The 16,176-nt window shown below is 46.2% G+C and overlaps 1 protein-coding gene across 1 annotated transcript in view; it reads right to left on the minus strand.

Moving 5' to 3' along the window:
• itga11a (integrin, alpha 11a) overlaps positions 1-16,176 on the minus strand; it is a 124,741-nt gene that overhangs the window by 42,131 nt on the left and 66,434 nt on the right. Inside the window, exons 11-14 of the mRNA XM_055661444.1 lie at positions 9,769-9,913; positions 6,680-6,828; positions 5,175-5,315; positions 2,689-2,892 (exon numbers count right to left, since the gene is read on the minus strand). Coding sequence (XP_055517419.1) covers positions 2,689-2,892; positions 5,175-5,315; positions 6,680-6,828; positions 9,769-9,913 — 639 coding nt within the window. The remainder of the gene's footprint in view (positions 1-2,688; positions 2,893-5,174; positions 5,316-6,679; positions 6,829-9,768; positions 9,914-16,176) is intronic.

Raw genomic sequence — 16,176 nt, forward strand, 5'->3', positions numbered from 1 at the left:
GTGTGACACGCAAATGACACCCAAGTGGGACAGGCCCTTTAGACTTTAAAGATACAAAGCAGAAACAGGCCCTTTGGCCCTACGAGTTCGAGCTGACCTGCGATTACCCCATACAATAGCACTATCCTACACACAAGGAACAATTTACAGAAGCCAATTAACCAACGAACCTTTAGACATTAGAGATACAACGCGGAAACATGCTCTTCGGCCCACCGAGTCCACGCCGACAAGCGATCACCCGACAAACATGTTCATAAACACTGACCAAAGCCAATTAATCGACAAACCTATAGGTATTTTGGAGTGTGAGAGGAAACTGGAGCACCCGGAGAAAACCCACGCAGGTCACAGGGAGAATGTATAAACTCTACACAGACAGCACCTGCAGTCAGGATTGAACCCTGGTCTCTTGTACTGTAAGGCAGCAACTCTACCGTTGCGCCACTATGCTGCTCTTGGATGCTACTTTGTGACTACTTGGATGGTCGAGGGTGAGCCAGGTGATCAACTAGTTCCAATGACTGGGGTTTGACATTTCCACCTTAGGAATCAAAATCTAAAGCAGAAAATGCTAGAAATACTCAGTATGTCAGGCAGAATCTGTGGGGAGGGAAACAGTTGATGCTTCAGGTCAATAACCTTTTACCAGAACAATTTTGGCCTAAAAGGTTAACCCTGTCTCTCCGTGTCCAGGTGGTATGTAAACTGCGGTGGTGCCAGCATTCCCTGGCTTTGCTGCAGATTCCCGGCATCTGCAGGATTTTGGTTTTGAACGAGGCTCACTTTGGCTCACCGTTTGTTAACCGAGGAAGTGTTGTATTTACAGTGTCAGCCCAAGTACAAATAACCATAGAGCACAAACGCAGCTGGCATCTGAGATGCCATGAGCTATGCCAGCGAACCTGCTTTAAATCTAGCGGGAGGTTGAAGGGTGAATCAACGAGGGAAGCATGTAGAACTCACACAGAAAGCTGCAGAGTTCAGTTTGACTTAAATTATTCCGTCTATTTAAATTATTAAGAACATTTGTTTTCACTCAAGTAACCTCACAACTTTATAATTACTGGCAGAAGTGATTAACCACCAACAGACGCATTGACGTAATTCATTCACCCATTCATTCACCGGACACCAGCCATTTCATTCAGTGAGAACATAGAACAACATGGCACAGGACAGGCCCTTCAGCCCACAACGTCCCTGCTGAACACGATGCCAAGTTAACTAATCTCCTCTGCCGGCACGTGATGCATATCCCTCCATTCCCTGACAAGAGCATAACATTCTTAGTTGCTGTAAAATTATCTTTGGGTTCTTCATGTTTGTTAAATTACGTTTGTTCATGATTGAGAAAAAAATGATGAAATAATAAAGAACTAAGAGAGACTCCGATTTAGTTTAATTTAGAGATACAGAATAGAAACAGGCCCTTTGACCCACTGAATCCATGCCACCATCTATCTCTGTGTTTCTCCGGGCGCTCTGGTTTCCCCCCACATCCCAAAGATACATGGATTGTTAGGTTAATTGCCCCTTGTGTGTAGGTGAGTAGTTGAACCTAGGAGGAATGGATGGCAATATGGAGAGAATAAAGTTGGATTGGCTTTGTGTAGGATCAGTGTAAATGGATGGATGTTTGTCAGCATGGACTTGATGGGTCAAAGGGCCTGTTTCCATGTTGTATCTTTCTATGACCATTTTTCAGCACCTATCCTATTCTCTCCTCCCTGAACTTGGCATCAATGCTTCTTATCCGGTTATACTCCAGCGACGAGTTTAGTTGCTATCTAAATGCAAGAATGTAAGAATTATATATAACATTCTTCCCTGCTGTTATCAGACTACTGAACGGTTCTCCCATAAGCTAAGCTGTAGTCCCCATCTTCCAACCTACCTCATTGTGGATCTTCCACTTTTTTTTCCCTGTATCTGTAACGCGATAATTCTGTGACACTGTATTCTGCACTCTGGCATTTTTTTTATTTTTATTTTCTGTTGTACTTGTGTCTGGCTAGATTGTACTGATGTGAAATATGATTTGAATGGATGGCAGGCAAACAAACATTTTCACTTTATCTTGGTACACGTGACAATAATAACAAACCAAACCAAATCATTGGTGATGTTGGGAAACGATGGCGGGGGATAGGGAATGCGTAGTGGTCCAATGGTGCTTTTATAGTCACAATTAATCTGTGATGAATCTGTGGAATTCTTTGCCACAGAAGGCTGCGGAGGTCAAGTCAATGGATATTTTTAAGGCAGAGATCAATAGATTCCTGATCAGAACGGCTGTCAGCTTATGGAGAGAAGGCAGGAGAATGGGGTTAGGAGGGAGAGATAGATCAGTCACGATTCAATGCCAGAGTAGACGATAGGCCGATTTGCCTAATTCTGCTCCTATCACTTATGAACTTAAGATCTAAGTTATTTTCTTAAATACAGTCCAGTAGAGTATTGCCATACCCAGCACATCCTCGATTAGCAAGTGTACAGAAATTGTCTACTGAGGCCGCATGCAAGAGGCGCCTTGTTTAGAGGAAGTTACCGTGTCTGATGCTTTGTTAAACAAGCATGCAGCTATGGGAAGAGTCAGAGAGAGAGCCTGCTTGAGATGGGAGTGGGGCCTCCAGCGAATGTGGGGGTTGGAGGTGGCACTGTTCTGGATAGCCCTGGACCTCGTACCTGCTTGTAGTCCTTCAGGATGTTCTTGTCGAATCCATGGAACACGTAGATAGCCCCATGATGGTCATCTTCCAGCGGCGCTCCCACCACCACGTCGTTGAACGAGTCGTGGTTGAGATCGCGAACGGCAGCGATTGCGGAGCCAAAGCGGGAATTTTGGGAAGTGTCGGTAATTTCCAGAAAACTATTGAAAATGAAAACTCTCTGTAAAACAAACCAGTAGGTTCTGAATGTTACAGCAGAATCTTGCACTGAAAACTACATGTAACGTTATGCAGAAAGCCAGTAGCAATACAAGACCCCACAGGTACAGTGGACTTCACAAGCTGAAGCCTGGTTTAGATCCTGAGCGACTGAATCCAATTGCTATTCTGCTGGATAACACAATCTCTTGCTCTTGGGAGAGAATTGGGCAGCACGGTGGCGCAGCAGTAGAGTTGCTGCCTTACAGTGCCTGGGATTCGGGTTTGATCCTGCCTATGGGTGCTGTCTGTACTGAGCTTGTACATTCACCCCATGAACGCGTAGGTTTTCTCCAGGTGCTCCGGTTTCTTCCCACACTCCAAAGATGTACATGTTTGTGGCTAATTTGGCTTCGGTAAAAATTGTAAATTGTCATTGGTGTGTAGGATAGTGCCAGCGTGCGGCGATTTCTGGTCAGCACGGATATGGTGGGCCGAAGGGCCTGTTTCCACACTATCTCAAAACTAAACTAACCCTGCCTCTGCTGCCCTGGGCGATATTGGCACGGCTGAATTCCGTACAGACAGCACCAGTAGTCAGAATCGAACCCAGTCCTCTGGCGCTGTAAGGCAACAACACCACCTCTTCGCCACTTTGTCACCTCGAATGTCTATGTACACTGAGTGACCCAGTTAAGATATTAATATCAAAAACAGCCTCTTATCCTGACTGGTTGCACCATTGCCTGGGTTGGATATTCCAACACACAGAACGCAAGAGGCTACAGAGAGGTGGACTCAGCCTGGTGGGTCCATCAGGGCACAACTCTCTCCGCCACTGAAAGCATCTATATGCTGCAGGACGTACAGAAGCCTGAAGTCCCACACCACCCGGTTCAGAAACAACGACTCTTCTATAATTACGAGGATCTCAAATCAATCTGCATCATCCTAACCCTAGAAACATGGAACTGCAGACACAAAGTGCTTGAGAAACTCAATGGCTCCGGCAGCATCTCTGGAGAACATGGATAAGTGACTTTCCAGGTCAGGACCCTTCTTCAAACTGTCCTTCTTCAGACACATTGTGTCTTTTAAACCTAATCCTAACTCGGGAATATTACACAACAGACTATCGTCTGCCCTTCCATGGACTTGTTTTATAACTGTGCACTTTTGCACCAAGGTCCTGTTTGTTCTTTTGCAAGGTCTTTTTCTTTTCACTCATGTAGAATATATGCATAATTCATGTATAATTTAAGATTTGTGTGTGGTCTAAGTCAGTGCCAGTACAAACAAGATTTTCATTGTTCCGAAGCCTCACCCTACCTGTGCAAATGACAGCAAACCTGACCATGACTGCAGGGGTATTGGGCAGCTGAAGCCTGCCACAAGATAGCGTGATCTGGGCTCCTTTCCCGCTCCCTTTAGGCTTTAGAGATACAGCACAGACACATTCGACCCACCGAGCCATGCCAACCAGTGATCACCATGTACACAAGCACGATCTTACACACTAGGGACAATTTACAATCTTACCGAAGCCAATTAACCTACAAAGATGCGCATCAGTACAGAGGAGATTTACTAGAATGTTGCCTGGGTTTCAACAACTAAGTTACAGAGATAGGTTGAATAAGTTAGGTCTTTATTCTCTGGAGCGCAGAAGGTTAAGGGGGGGGACTTGATAGAGGTCTTTAAAATGATGAGAGGGATAGACAGAGTTGATGTGGACAAGCTTTTCCCTGTGAGAATAGGGAAGATTCAAACAAGAGGACATGACTTCAGAATTAAGGGACAGAAGTTTAGGGGTAACATGAGGGGGAACTTCTTTACTCAGAGAGTGGTAGCGGTGTGGAATGAGCTTCCAGTGGAAGTGGTGTCGGCAGGTTCATTGGTATCATTTAAAAATAAATTGGATAGGCATATGGATGAGAAGGGAATGGAGGGTTATGGTATGAGAGCAGGCAGGTGGGACTAAGGGAAAAAAGTTGTTCGGCACGGACTTGTAGGGCCGAGATGGCCTGTTTCTGTGCTGTAATTGTTATATGGTTATATGGTTATATCTGTGGAGTGTCGGAGGAAGCCAGAGCACAGGGAGAATGTACAAACTCCGTACAGAGAGCGCGCGTAGTCAGGATCAAGCCCGGGTATCTGGTGCTGTATGGCAGCAACTCTACCGCTGTGCCACCCACCGCACCAGCCTCGTTGTACCTCTATCGGAACTGTAGTGGGGAGATGGCAGAACGGGAAGCAGTGCCCGAGGAAGTTGTGGCAATTCTAAAACAGCATTCGAGCAATTACCTTGTGGAGAGAATAGACGTAGATTTTACCCTTCTCTTTGCCGTCGCTGAAATACATCGGGGCACCGACCAATAAAATGTCTGTCACTCCGTCAGCATTCACGTCCACGGGAGCAATCTCACTCCCAAAATAGGATCCAATCTGGAAGAAAACGGAGGAAGGTGATTTACTGGGCATTTAAAAGTTATTATTAAATACTACAGATAAATATCCTGCCAATGGAAGTTGAGGCATCATGCCAGGGGCCTTGTAATGCAGGACAAGGAGCAGGAGCAGGAGGAGAAGGATTCATTGGGGGGCATGGTGGACCAGCGGTAGAGTTGCTGCCTTACAGCTCCAGAGACCTGGGTTCAATCCTGACTACTGGTGTTGTCTCAAACAGAAGATCAAACGGAATAACAGAATATTACAACTTTAGGCTGTGCACACTATAAGAAGAAGGTGTTGTCTGTACAGAGTTTGTACGTTTGTCCCTATGCCTTAGGGGTTTACTCCAGGTGCTTCATAGTTCCCACGCTCCAAAGACGTGCAGGTTTGTAGGTTAATTGACTTTGGTAAAATTATAAATTGTCCCCAGTATGTAGGATAGTGTTGGTGTACGGGGAATGGTCGGGATAGACAGAGTTGACGTGGAAAAGCTTTTCCCACTGAGAGTAGGGAAGATTCAAACAAGGGGACATGACTTGAGAATTAAGGGACTGAAGTTTAGGGGTAACATGAGGGGGAACTTCTTTACTCAGAGAGTGGTAGCTGTGTGGAATGAGCTTCCAGTGAAGGTGGTGGAGGCAGGTTCATTTTTATCATTTAAAAATAAATTGGATAGTTATATGGATGGGAAGGGAATGGAGGGTTATGGTCTGAGCGCAGGTATATGGGACTAGGGGAGATTACGTGTTCGGCACGGACTAGAAGGGTCGAGATGGCCTGTTTCTGTGCTGTAATTGTTATATGGTTATATGGTGGTTGGCACGGACTCTGTGGGCCGATGGGCTTGGTTCCACGCTGTATCTCTAAAGAGACCACAGATACCACCTTGTGTACAGGTATGGGTGTAACAGTGAGAGTGGATGGAAAACTGGATTAGGAATGGGGTAAAAGCACCCAGTACGTGCACGTTGAATTTAGTTTAGTTCAGTTTAGAAATACAGCGTGGAAGCAGGCCCTTTGGCCCATCGAATCTGCATCAAACAGCATTCGCACCATATACTAGCACTATCCTACACACTGGGGGCATTTTACTAAGCCAATTAACCTAGGATAGTGTTAGTGTGTGGGGATCGCTGGTCGACATGGATTCGGTGGGCCGAAGGGCCTGTTTCCGTGCTGTATCTCTAAACTAAAATAAAGCTGCGACAGACTGCACATAACAGATGTGGGAGAGGAATGAGGAATGCACTGGCATGCATGCAAAGCACAGCTGTCCTGCACGTGTGCAGCAAGGTGCTGGGACAGTAATGCATGGGATGGTTCAGCACTCGTTTCGAGAGCTTGGCGATCCCACTAACCTGCTGGCCCTTCAGCGACTGTTGAATGGTGACATTCCCGTTATTCCTCATGGTGAATACAATCACCTTTCCGGTGTGATTGAACCTGGGAGCGCCTGACACGTACCACCTCCTACCCGACCTCGGCATCACGGAGGTAACGGTGTAACCTGCGAAACAAAACACAGACGGTTTCATGGGCGCTCGAATCCCGAGGAAAAAGCCATCGATGCCAAACGTTTACTCCACATATTGTAGGAGGGGGAACAATAAAGGCAGGAGTGGGCCATTTGGCTGCCAAGCCCATGAGATCATGACTGATTTAATCTTGGCCTCCGCTCCACATTCTTTGCCAATCGTCATAAGTCTCGACTTCCCACTAGACCACAAATCTGTCTATCTTGGCCTCTCAGTGGAGAGCGATTCCAAGGATTCACAATCCTGTGAGAGGCGTTTCAGCTTAAAGGAAGACACCGTGTTTTGAACCTAGATCTCCTGGTTCTGGGAAGAGCCCTGTGGAGAAGCCTCCTCTCAGCATCTACATCGACAAACACATTGGCACGCTTCACTTTAACCTCTCGTCCTACTGTGGATGGCCAAAGCCGGCTCCCCCTTCCCTCTTCACACAACACCTACCTCTAATCAGTCTTCCTTTCTGCACGGATGCTGCCTGACATGCTGAGCATTTATAGTTTAGTTTATTGTCACGTGTACCGAGGTACGGTGAAAAGCTTTTGCTGCGTGCTAACCAGTCAGCGGAAAGACAACACATGATTACAATCGAGCCGTTCACAGTGTACAGATACAAGATAAAGAAATACCATTTAGTGCAAGGTAAAGCCAGCAAAGTCCGATCAAGGATAGTCTGAGGGTCACCAATGAGTAGTTCAGGCCATTTCCAGCGTTTTCCAGTGTGTAAACCAGCCTTTGACTCATATGTGTTTAAGAGGGAACTGCAGATGCTGGAGAATCGAAGGTTACACAGAAAAGCTGGAGAAACTCAGCGGGTGCAGCAGCATCTATGGAGCGAAGGAAATAGGCAACGTTTCGGGCCGAAACCCTTCTTCAGTTCTGAAGAAGGGTTTCGGCCCGAAACGTTGCCTATTTCCTTCGCTCCATAGATGCTGCTGCACCCGCTGAGTTTCTCCAGCTTTTCTGTGTAACCTTTGACTCATATGTGTTGTCCCCACTCCGAGTATCTAAACTAACAATCCGTGCGTTCACAGTGTTTGATACCAGATCTCATCTGCCCTCACGGCCTGGCCATTTGGAGAAGGGCAGATATTCTACTCCAGGACTCTCTCGACAACCAACGCCTCACACTCATCATTATAGAACACAGGACAGTACAGCGCTGGAACAGGCCCTTCAGCCCGCAATGTCCCTGCTTAACATGATACCAAGTTAAACTAATCTCTGCCCGCGGGTGATCCATATCCCTCCATTCCCTGCACATCCATGTGCCTATCTAAAAGCCTCTTAAATGCCACTGTCTAATTTAATTCTACCACCACCCCCGGCAGTGTGTTCCAGGCACTCACCACTAAAAAAAAATGCCCTGCGCATCTCCTCTAAACGTTACCCCTCTCACTTTAAGGCTGTACCCTCTAGTCTTTGACATTACAAGGTTCTGACAGTCTACGCTTTTTATACCCTAATATGTCACCTTTGTTTGTGGGTTCTTGCAGTGCTGCATTTATTACAACATAACTGCTACACGTCTTGAATCAAGGATTGAATTTGTGAATTTAGGTTTCAAATTCACCAATCCTCTTGAGGTTTGGCAACATTTTTTTCTTTCTTAGACATTTAACAATTTTCTAATTATCAAGCAATTTTCTCGTAGAAATAAAATAAACTTGGAGACCAAAAGCCAACTTTGGAGTAACGAGCGCACATTTGGTGCCTGGACCTCAATAAATGAGCTTAATTGCTCAGGGTAGACCAGCAATTTGTGGACAGGAGCCAAATGGCAGCAATGGGGCAGATTACCAATCACACACTCTGACCCTTTGGGATATTTCAACAATGAATTGTAGAGGCACCGGGACTGGGATTAAGAGAAGTGCATTCAAAAGCGTAAATCCCGACTGCCAGCTCCTGACACTGACAGTTCTGAGATATGTTTTGTGCCTGCTCATGATTCCATTAACCCTCCTCAAGTCTATCGGACCAAACTCTCCCTCCGTCCATCCGAGCTAATGTCTGACAGTAAATATTACATCAAGAGAAGACACAAGAGGCTGCAGATGTTGACTCGTTGAGTGCTTCCAGCAACTTATTTTTTTGCTGAACGTATTAAACTGTGTTTGTGACATTGCAAAGATGTTGCACTGCATCAAGTGGGTAAAAAGCAAAAATCTAAAACATGTCCGATAACTAACTTCACAAAATCCCCTTGACAGCAGGGCCCAGTTGCTGCTCAGAAGCAGAGCCATTTATTATTATGCTGTTCTCTGGCATAACTGTTCAATTTAATAACTCTAATTATAGGCCTGAGCTATAGGGAGAGGTTGAGTGGGCAAGGACTTTATTCCATGGAGCGCAGGGGGATGAGGGGTGATCGTATAGTGCTGTACAAATTCATGAGAGGAATAGCTCGGGTAAGTCACAGTCTTTGCCCAGAGTTGGGGAATCGAGAACAAGAGGACATAGGTTTAAAGCGTGGGGGGGGAAAGATTTAATAGGAAACTGAGGGGGTCATTGTTTTTTACACAAAGATTGGTGAGTATATGGAACTAGCTGCCGGAGGAGGTAGTTGAGGCATCTAGTGTGTTTAAGAGACATTTGGACATGTTTAAATGGTTATGGACCAAGTACAGGCAGGTAGACTGGTGTAGATGGGGCATATTGGTTGGCGTGGGCAGGTTGGGCCGAAGGGCCTGTTTCCACACATTAAGACTCCATGACTCAAAACATCACATTAGTGTTTCAGATGGACTCAATAGCCTTTCACAAAATGTTCTCTCTGAAGAGCTGCAACAGGACTGTAGGCACATGATAAGACACAAAGTGCTGGAGTGACTCAGTGGGTCAGGCAGCTTCCCTGGAGAACATGGATAGGTGACGTTTCAGGCTGGGACCCTTCCACAGACATGATGTCTACTTACCAAGATAAGCCCCGTGGTTCTTCAGTTCCTCTGGAAACTCCTTCTCGTAGGCTTCCTTGGGAGGAATCACACGGCCATAACTGGTTTGCTTTAAGACGGTACCTGTCCAGTCATAGGCCCCCACAGCTCCAAGCAGTATCCCATCCTGTAAATCAGAGGGAGAAGTCATTGATTATTTGATTGATTGATTGATTGATTGATGGAATTGATTAAAAGATGTACCATGGAGACAGGCCCTTCGGCCCACCAAGACTATGCTGACCATCAATCACCTGTTCACACCTGTTCTATGTTATCCCACTTTCTCACCCTGCACACCAGGGGCAATTTACAGAGGCCAATTAACCTGCAAACCCACATGATCTTTGGGCATGTATGTGGAAACTGGAGCACCCACAGGAAAACAATGCAGACACAGGAAGAACGTGCAAACTCCATACAGACAGCACCCAAGATCAGTTTCAACCCAAGTCTCTGCCATTGTGAGGCAGTAGCTTCACCAGCTGTGCCCCTGTGCCACTATTAGTTGGGGTTATAAGTGGCAAGAATCTTTTATTGAAGCACGTCTAACATATTAAGACGGTTAAACGCACAACATTGAGAATTCTCAAAAAATATTAGACACCATGGTGCATGTTACATGAGAAAATTAGGAGCTTGGTCAAAGGGAGGTTTTAAGGCGAAGAGAGAGACTGAGGTCTTTAGGAAGGGTGTTGTAGAGATTACAGACTGAGCTACTAAATGCAGTGCTGTCAGTGATGGGAGTGTTCAAACAGGGCTCAGCAAGAAGCAGAGAAAGAGACGTTTTAGAGATACGGAGAGAATTGACAAGAAGGACTACATGTTTAAAAACTATAGTTTCACCATTGGAGGGCGTTGAATACACCCTGAGGAAACCAAAGCACTCACAGGAAGGACATGCAAACTCCACACAGACAGCACCCAAGATCAGGTTTGAACCCGAGTGGTTGAAACGATGGGTTTTGGCATTGGAGGTCAGAGGAGAACTTTGGGGAACACTTGGACCAAGCCTTTAGCTGTTGTACAGAGATCAGTGTCAGCTGCAAGATATTGGCAACTCGGGATGGGTTTTTGGTAACCAACCCAACAGTGAGTGAGTGTGGTCTGCTGCTGCAATGCCAACAAACAGATCTTCACATACCATCAATCGTCACAGCTCACACAAAAAGCAACGACCACATCCAATTTCCCTTAGAAAAGCCACTGTTGCAAAGCAAAATCATTTATTTTTGCTGAATTGGTTCCAGGAACACCATTAATTCAATAAATCGTTGATTCTGCGCATTTTTTTCAGTTCCAGGAATCTGTTCCTTAGAGAGCTGCACATAATACCTTTCTCTCTTTTTATTTTAAATCACATATTTGTAAAAGTTGAAAGAATTTTTTTGGTGGCGGTCGGATTCAGAAAGCACCCTGCTAGCTCCCGTGGAAGTTAAAATTCTCCTCCCAAAGCCAGTCTTGCAGAGATAAGGTTCACTTCCATGGACCAGTTTGGAACATTTGACCATGATAACGTCTTTATAGGAACAGTCTTTCTAACAGAATCTTACTATCTTGTTGTCCGAAGCCAACATTCATACAGCCACAAAACGTTCAATAAGGAGGTCAAACACAATTTAACACAGATTTTTTGGCAAGGGTTTTATGAGTCTATAAACAGGGAGGTAGCAATACTCTCTGTTCCAGGATCAGCAAAAGCAAATTGAATTGAGGATCCTGCCTGAATCCTGCAAGAAGACTTGTGTTCAGTTTTGATGAGATCATTCCCTTGGTTTTTTTTGTTTGATAATGTAAAATGGAAAGAAGCACAAATTTCCAGGGAAAGACCACTGGAATCCTGGTGCAGACGATGTAATGGAGACTGGGGAAGGGAAAGAAAAGGAGTCTGAACAAAAAAGTCCTTTCTAATTAGAACAGAAAAAGCTGGTAACACTTGTCAGATCAGTATCTGTGGAAAGAGGAACAGAGTTAACTGACGCCCTTTGTCATATGGGATTCTAAAAGTGGTGGGCGGCACGATGGCACAGCGGTAGAGTTGCTGCCTAATGGGCCTGTCCCACTTGTGCGACTTTTTAGGCGACTGCAGGAGACTACTGCAGTCGCCACATGGTCGCCAACATGTCCGCGGGTGGTTGCCGGGGAGTCGCCATCATGGTCGTGAGGAGTTCCCACATTCTGGGAACCAGTCGCGGCCTCATTATGGTCGCCGTGAATTTTTCAACATGTTGAAAAATTAGCGGCCACTGGAATGAAGCCGCCGTGGAGAGTAGCGAGAATTCTCGAGCCGTAGGTGGGTCGCCAGGAGGTCGAAGGTTCTCGGAGATTCTCGTAGGTTGTAGCCGGTGCTGACCAGTGAGTGAATAACGGGCTGGTGAAGGGAGCGATGTGTGTGCGTGTTCCACTCTGACAGTCGCCATTCCAGTTGCCGGTTTTTCAGGCGACTGCCAGCAACTTGACAGTCGCCGGCAGTCCGCTGAAAAATCGTCCACAGCTCCAGAGGCCAGGGTTCGATCCTGACTTATTCCCTAGGGGCAATTTTCAGACGCCAATCAACCCTACAAACCCCCACGTCTTTTGAATGTGGCAGGAATCCGGACCACCCAGAGAAAACCCACGCGGTCACAGGGAGAATGTACAAACTACACACAAACAGCGCCCGTGGTCAGGATCGAACCTGGGTCTCTGGGGCTGTGAGCGAACAACTCTACTGCTGTGCCACAGCCCTGCCATTAGACCCCCAGAGGTGGGCTTCGAGGATTATGCTGTTTTGTTTGAAGATTAAGAATTTGAACGGTGGAATGAAGTAAGGCTGAAATTGTACACAAGCACCTCTGGAAATAGGAATGCTGCATATCATCTCTCTTTCTTTGCAATCTATCAAGTTGACAGGGCTTGCTGTCACCTTCTCTGGCAGTAAAAAACTGGACAGCTCTCAGTAACTGGCCAAAACAACCCTGGCAATCGGCTGAAGGCTCAATAATAAAAGCAGACAGGGTTGGAAAGACAATGTAAATTAGGTTGCAGAAGGTATTAACATGCATTTTGTCTGGTGCATAGATAGAAAAAGTTTGGAGGGATATGGACCAAATGTGAATAAATGGATCCAGCTCACATTGACATCTTGGTTGGCAGGGATGAGTTGGGCCGAAGGGTCTGTTTCTGAGCTGTATAATACCTTGGCTCCAAGTGGAATCAATCAATGCCATTGAAATAGAATCGGATGGGCAGTTGAGAGAGAATAATTTGAGTAGTGAGACTATATTCTATTCTATTCTATTCTAATGTGAGTTGAGAGAAAATAATTTGATAGACAAGGAGAAATGGAATTGACAGTATTCCCCAGGAGTTGGCACATACTCAATCTGCTGAATGATGTTCTCCTGGGGCAGTTGACTTCACAGATAGAATCAGGCCCTTCGGCCCTCTGAGTTTGTGCCGACCAGCAATCACCTGGACAATAGCACTATTCTACACACTAGGATTTAGAATTTTACCAAAGCCAATGAGCCTAGAACCCTAAGGTAGACACAAAAATGCTGGAGTAACTCAGCATTTTGTGTCTGCCTTCGATTTAAACCAGCATCTGCAGTTCTTTCCTACACAACCTAGAAACCTATACGTCTTTGGAGTGCGGGAAGAAACTGGAGCACTCCGTGAAAGCCCAAGTGGTCACAGGTAGAACGTCCAAAGTCGAACCCAGGTGTCTGGCGCTGAAAAGCAGCAGCTCTAACGCTGTGCCACCGTGCCGCCCTGTGTTGTAATCATTTTATGATGCCATAATTTTCAGAACGGGCAGAGAACGTTCATGCTATAGGCTGGCGGACTGGTGGTTCAGAAGTAAAACAAAGTGGAGTTGACCAGCTCTCAAATGAATGGAGATTGAAAAGTGAATGGAATAAAAAGTGGTTCTGGAGGGTCAGGAGAGCCCTGTGATGGATATAATGGGCCAAGACAAAAAGAGGTGGTAATGAGGCAAGTGGAGAAACCAAAGGTTGTTCAGAAGGTGTAAATTGGGATAACAGAATAGCAGAGACAGCTGGAAGGGTGAGTCTCCTGTGGGATTTAAAACCATATTACTGTAGTTGACAGTGTAATTGCCCACGTAGAATATTATAAAACCATAAATATATTTTAAACCATCAGAGGTTAGTTTTCCATATAGCTGAACATCTTAATTGTTGTGGTTGCAGTGGTTTGGGCAGCGAAGTTGCCAAGAGTGAGTGTGTGAGTCAACATTTCTCCGTTGCAGCCAACCCTGGAGATCAGAGTTGATCGCAGGCCAGGGATGAACATCACCAGGCAAGAGAGTGTAATGATGTGCGAGTCTTGCAGCACATGTTGAGCTACCGAGCCAAGCATTGTACAGTGCCTGAGTCACACCCTGGCCCATGGTGTCGCCCGGCCGTTGTCCCCCCAAGGTGCCGCGGCTACGGTCTCCGCCCGAAAGACACGAGGGCTCGTCGGACCGCGGAACCGAGAACCCGCCCGGTGGACCTGCAGGCTCAGCGGACGACGGTAACGGAGGGGGTGGGGCGACCACCAGAGATGTTGAATGCCAGGAGAAAGGTTCGGTTGGATGAACCCGGGGTAATGCCTCCAGAACCTTCAAGGTCGGCTGCAGAAGGCACACCTGGGACACAAGGAGGAGAGGAGAAGGACGTCGGTTCACAGGGACATGGTTCAATGGACATCACTCTTACCTCTGAAGCAAAAGGAGTCTCATCTCCAGGAACCTTCAGGGAAAATCTTGGTTCCAGCTCCAAGGGGATATTGGAAGAATGATCTTAGTTTTAAAAGTTGTAGACCCTCAGGGGGCACGACTGGGTAAGTGCTGAGATACTTCCACCAATGGGGCAATCGTGAATGAGAGGGCATGTTTACAAGGTCAGAGGGCAGTCATTTAGACTGAGGTGCATGGGAAGGTGTAGTGGCAGCACGGTGGCGCTGTGGTACAGTTGCTGCCTTACAGCGCCAGAGACCAGGGTTCGATCCTGACTAGCAGGTGCTGTCTGTACGGAATTTGTACGACCGCGTGGCTATTCTCCGGGTGCTCCGGATTCCTCCCGCACTCCAAAGACGTTCCGGTTTGTAGTTTAACTGACTTCGATAAATTGTAAATTGTCACTAGTGTGTAGGATAGTGCCAGTGTACGGGATGAGTGCTGGTCGATGCAAACTAGATGGGCCGAAGGGCCTGTTTCCGCGCTGCATCTCTAAATTCTAATGTGTAAAAGTCTAACAGCGGAAAGGTATAACATAGAGTCTGTGAGCTGCTGATCTTTTAATCACTTTTCTCTTTCCCAGCTGATAATTGGCATGTTGGAACTTTCCAATAAATTCTGCTTTTCCTTGAGATTTAATGTATTAATTTTTCCAATGATTCTCAGCTGTTTGAGCTGTGAAGCCAAGAATATGCCTTCTTATCTTCCCTTGAGTGCATTTAATGTTGGAATCAATATTGGATGACGCTTTCACAGCTCCAGCTCTCTGTTTAGAAACATTGGAAATACTAACAAGAAAATAATCTGAAATAGAGACAGGTGGTTTTGTTAAGACACACCAGGGGATTCAAGATCTGGGAAAGAGGAGATAGATTAAACATCGGTGCAACATTCTACATCGGTGAGACCAAGTGCAGGCTTGGCGATCGCTTTGCCCAACACCTCCGCTCGGTTCGCAATAACCAACCTGATCTCCCGGTGGCTCAGCACTTCAACTCCCCCTCCCATTCCGAATCCAACCTTTCTGTCCTGGGCCTCCTCCATTGCTAGAGTGAGGCCCAGTGCAAATTGGAGGAGCAGCACCTCATATTTCGCTTGGGTAGTTTACACCCATGTGGTATGAACATTGACTTTTCCAATTTCAGGTAGTCCTTGCTTTCTCCCTCCTTCCCCTCCCCTTCCCAGCTCTCCCACTAGACTACTGTCTCCGCCTCTTCCTTTCTTTTGCCCCCCCCCCCCGACCTATGAAGAAGGGTCTCGATCTGAAACGTCACCTATTCCTTCTCTCCATAGATGCTGCCTCACCCGCTGAGTTTCTCCAGCATTTTTGTCCACCTTAGGTTAAAAGACCAGTGGTTTGTCACAATGGCTGAGAGCACCCTTGTCGTACTTTTGATCAGATATAATATCGGAGACACAAGGAACTGCAGAGGTTGGAATGTTGAGAAAAATACAGAGTGCTGGAGGAACTCAGCAGGTCAGACAACACCTATGGAGGAAGTAGATAGGGGCCATTTTGGGTCAGGACCTTTATATTGTAAGTTGTTCTCCTCTCCAAAAACGTATAACATCCCTACCTTCTTACCTATCCTTGGCCCATTTAATAAATAAATCAATGGGAGAACACGGAAACAAAGAACTGCAGATGCGGGTTAATGCATAAAATG

Source organism: Leucoraja erinacea, chromosome 33, assembly GCF_028641065.1.
Source record: "Leucoraja erinacea ecotype New England chromosome 33, Leri_hhj_1, whole genome shotgun sequence".
Classification (NCBI taxonomy): domain Eukaryota; kingdom Metazoa; phylum Chordata; class Chondrichthyes; order Rajiformes; family Rajidae; genus Leucoraja; species Leucoraja erinaceus.